Source organism: Gouania willdenowi, chromosome 6, assembly GCF_900634775.1.
Source record: "Gouania willdenowi chromosome 6, fGouWil2.1, whole genome shotgun sequence".
NCBI lineage: Eukaryota > Metazoa > Chordata > Actinopteri > Blenniiformes > Gobiesocidae > Gouania > Gouania willdenowi.
Genome location: NC_041049.1, coordinates 43,808,579 through 43,813,400, shown reverse-complemented (window position 1 = coordinate 43,813,400; position 4,822 = coordinate 43,808,579). Strand labels below are relative to the sequence as shown.

Below are 4,822 nucleotides of genomic sequence, written 5' to 3'. Positions count from 1 at the left end.
TGACTGTGTGATGGTTGACTACTTTTCTTACATTTGTTCACTAATTTTTTAAGATCTGTAGTTTCATGAAGCAGTGACATAACATCCTAAGCCTCCAGTGTTGGTTTCATTGGTTGATATTAACACTGGTTGGTTGGAAGACTCTATTCATTCATTCATTACAAATCTTAAGGTTTCATTTATTTAGACAACTGTTCCTCAGGAATCTTGCTGGAATTATTACGTGGAAATTGAGGAAACTTTAAAGCGATCAGCAGGCAGCTCTGACGAAGACTGGCAGTTAGTATGTTAAGGTCTCATTTATTCAGATAACTGTTCCTATAGGGAATCCACTTTGATCTCCTGACATGTTGCGACTGACAACTGCCAGTCTTTGTCAGAGGCGTCTGCTGATTACATTGATGTTTCCTTTGAAGTGTCCTTGACTTCTGTGTATTAATTCCAGCTAAGTAACTGTTGTGTGAATAAATGAAACCTTAAACTATTCAAAAAGAATCTTGCTGAAATTAAGACTGGAAGTTGTCAGTCGAAACATGTCAGGGTATCAAAGTGGATTTCCTGAGGAACAGTTGTTTGAATAAATAAAACTTTAACATATTATTCAGAAATAAGACAAAAGGAATCATTAGAAATGTTTGTTCGACTGAAGGAAAGACACCTCGTGCTTTAAAACATCAAATGTTTGATATTTTTTCTTCTTGTCGACCAAACCTTAGTTTCTCTCCATTTCTTTGAACCCCTTGCCTTCCTCCTTGGGGTTCAGAGATACAAACATCTGTGCTCTTACTTTGGTCACACACGTCCTAAACTTCTCCTGTTGTGAAACCACAGAGGTAAACGATGGATTTTAGTTCAGTTAATCCAGGATTTTTTTCCCCCTTTTGCATTTGTACGAGAAATGTCCCATATTTTTGTGTTAAAAATAGGTGAAATGAAATTCTTGTGGATTTTTTTGATTTTGTTTGTATGTAAATAAATTATGAGCATTGCTTTTATTTAATGACCTTGTTTGTTCCTAAGACGCACAAATCACACCAATGCAACACACACACACACTAAGTAACCTGTGTTTAAGACAAGTGATAAGTTAAAGTCCAAGGGTGTTGATTGTCCATTATTCACTCTTCAAGGATGGTTTTAATAGGATAGGATCATTTTTGTAAAATACTTACGGTCTTAAAAGTGTAGTTTATCCCAGTATTTACCTTTTTACTTTCAATTTAACCTGAATATTTTCTTTGTCTGACAGATAAAACGAATAATAGCGATTATCTTTGTATGTGTTACAGAGTAATTTATCCTATAATTTTGATAAAGCTAGAAAAATAAAGTAAACATATTTTAAAGTCTTCCTCTGACATGACACATTATCAACATTCATGTCAATATTTAGACTAATGACCAATCTGAGCATTTAATACAGGAAAGAAAGGGTTGTGTGAGTATTTGAAGTGCGTTTGTTCATTCTCCATAGCTTACACATTTTGTGTATTTTTGTTGTCATTCTCCATTATACTAACTTTGTGTTTGTCATTTTCTGGTTTTTTTACTCTCATTTTGTGTATTTTTGTCATTATCGATATTTTACTCATTTTCTGTATTTTACACTTTTTTTTCGTCATTTTATATAATTTAAACTTTGTTTTTGTCCTTTTGTATATCTCTGTATTTTTTTTTTTACTTTAGTATATTTTACTCTGTGTTTTTGAAGTCATTTTCTGTATTTTTGTTGTCCTTTTGAAGTCAACTTGTTTATTTACGAGTTGCTCATCTCTGGTTTAAAGGATCTGCTGCTAATACTGAACATTTGACTTTTAAGTCAAAATGAAATTAAAGTTAGTTTTTTTTTTTAAAGAGAAAAAAACACCTTAATACTCGTTATCAATTTTATTCATAAATATCACTACTGTATGAATATAAAATGATCTTAAATTACTGCTTTCAAACAAATACTCTGACATTATCGCAGGGAGAAAACACTGATCAACAGTTTAAAAGAAGACAGGCTTTTCACACCATTTATAACTTCTGCTCTAACATGTTTGAGAGTCAAATGGAGAAAAAACAGAGTCAAATGAATGCTGCATAGTAACCATAGTAACCATCTTTAAAAAACCTAATGTAAGACAATCATCTGGAGCAGAAAAGTTGTCTACAGGCCTCGCCGTGGGCTGACACACTGTAAAATATTGCATAATATATTCTTGGTGGATGTTCATTAATACACCATATTAATTATACCTGGAAGATCTTATACATCAACTCAGTTTGTCAGGAGAATAAATCATACATCGTTAAACAAAGACACGAGTGATCAACTCACTTCAATTTGAAGTACTACTTTGTCAGTGATGCCCATTCGTTAAAAAAAGAACAGGTTTTACTAGTAAAAAAAAACAACATATCCCAGGTATACCAGCCTTTCTGTTAAAGTTAAAATACCTATGTTTTTAATGTGAGATTTCTAAAACCCAAATCTCCATTGGTTCAACTCGTAAAAAATTAACAATCTAAACTAGCATTTAGCGACAGTAGGCACTGTGTTTAATGACTGAGGTAGCTAACGTGTGAGAACTTTACACAGGCAGCGATTATTAGGAAAAAAAAGCACAAAACTGGAGCCGAATCAGAGGAAATGAGAATATTCCACTGATTCTTGGTTATTTATGGTCACATTATTTAAGATGATGAGCTTTCATCTCATCCTCTCGCTCTCAGTCATCTGCCAGAGGCCCAGGTTCAGTACTTTAAGGCACGGGAGCTGAGTGATCCTCTCCAGACCCCTCTTGGTGATCTTGGTGCAGCCGTACAGGTCGATGCCTGTCAGCTGACTCAGGTGGTCCGCGATCAGCTCCAGCCCTTTGTCCGTGATCCGAACACACTGTCCGATGTTCAGGGTCTTCAGCTCGTGCATCTGGCGCACCATTCTGTTGATGCCATCGTCGCTGATGTGGCACGAGCACAGGGAGAGCGATTTGAGCTGGTACAGGCCCTGCGCGATGTAGGCCATGCTCTGGTCGCCGATCTTATCGCAGAACGACACGTCGAGTCCGTAGAGGCGCAGGGAGCCCATGGCCAGGTGCATTATCCCTGTGTCGCTGATGTTATCGCATGAGCGCAGGTTGAGGCTGCACAGGTGGGTCATGTGGGACAGGTGGATCATCCCAGCATCCGACACCCCCCCGCAGAAGCTCAGGTTGAGAACCTTCAACTTGTTGAGGCCTTTGGAGATATGTTTAAGGGAGAGATCGGTGAGCCGCTGGCAGTCCTGCAGGGTCAGCTTCTCCAGGGTCAGACAGCCCTCCGCGGTGCTGCGCGTCATGCCCGACAGATGCCCAATGCCCACGTCGGTCACGTGTCTGCAGCTGCGCAGGTTGAGGCTCTTGAGGCGATGCAAGCCCCAGGCAACCAGCAACAGGCCGGTGTTGGTGATGTTGCTGCATCCCCCGAGTTCCAGCACCTCCAGATTCTTCAGGTGTTGTGCGATCCGGCCCAGGCTGGAGTCAGTGATCTGCTTACACAGGCTTAGCGTTAGCACCTGCAGGGACAGGATGTCCTGCACGAAGGCATGACCCAGACCGTTGTCCGTCAGGTTGAAGCAGCCGCACAGGTTCAGGCTCTCGATGTGCGGCATCCCCTGGATGACGTAGCTCAGACTGCGCCTCAGGCTCAGGATCTGGACCTTCTTGATGCCCCTGGTCTGCAGGCTGGGGAACAGAGACGGGTTGGCTCTCCGCAGATGGAGCTTGGCTTCCACCCCCCGCCACACGGACTTGTGGTAGGACGCGTCCCTCCAGGAGCTGCACACCTGGGCCACCCTGCCTTTGTCCTTCACGTCCAGGTAGCTGAAGATAATGGCCAGGATCTCCGGAAAAAGGCACGATATGTGTGTTTCCATCTCGAACATAGCGGCGGCAGCAGCCGGGCCTCGGGGCTGACACCCGCCGCCGAAGTTAACGAGTGGACCGGCGGCGTCAGCTAACCCCGCTACATACGAACAGGCTAACAGTTAGCTAGTGTTAGCTGGCACAAATACACGCATTTCCTCCACACGAAGCTTACAGTCAGTCACAGATGTGAGCACACATGACAGGTCACGGAGGTAGACGATAAATCCCCCCAAAAAGAAGCAGAAAGTTTTGTGTTAGCCAGCTGGGCTAACAGATTAGCATTAACCTAGCAGGCTAGGCTAGGCTAGGCTAAGCTACAGTCCGCCAGCCGTAGCTAGTCCCGGTAAACTTGTGCGCTTCAGCGATGAAACGCATCCAGAGCCGATAAAGCTCTCATCACATGGCGGATCATCGACACCAGGAGCCAAAAAAACTTACTCTGAGCTGATGTTTAAATCCTCTAAGGCTGTTAATAATTAGAAGTTGTTCCTGAACAGCATCCCGGACATTTACAATGAGCTTGTGTTAGCCGGGTAAGGTTAGCTTCCTCCGCCCTCCCAGCTACACCTAGCGGAGAGAAACGGGACAGCAACAACTCTCCATTGAACAAGCATTACAAACTGTTGTGATACATTCACTGATCATCTATAACAGCGGTGGGCAACTACTAGCAACACCCGCACTTTCATAAAAACAAAAATTAATCCAATTCACTTTTCACAGTGGGATTCATTGTTGAAAATGTATTGATCCAGTTAGATTGATTGAATGGTGATCCAATCACAGCCAGACATTTGATGACGCTGCTGTTCCAAGAAGGTAAACAAAGCGATGAGTAAAGTGAGAAAAAAACAGTAACATGTGGCAAAAACGTGACAATAAGAGTGAAAAGTGACTAAAATGGGTCATAAGCAGTCAAGAGTGGCAAAAGA

At 42.0% G+C, this 4,822-nt stretch overlaps 1 protein-coding gene across 1 annotated transcript; it reads right to left on the bottom strand.

The window, feature by feature from the left end:
• Positions 1 to 1,880: 1,880 nt before the first annotated feature.
• On the bottom strand, positions 1,881 to 4,449 carry LOC114464661 (F-box/LRR-repeat protein 14-like). The gene has a single exon (XM_028449081.1). It carries the CDS (start codon positions 3,905 to 3,907, stop codon positions 2,696 to 2,698), a length of 1,212 nt encoding a protein of 403 aa, XP_028304882.1. The 5' UTR covers positions 3,908 to 4,449; the 3' UTR covers positions 1,881 to 2,695.
• Between the last annotated feature and the right edge of the window lie 373 nt (positions 4,450 to 4,822).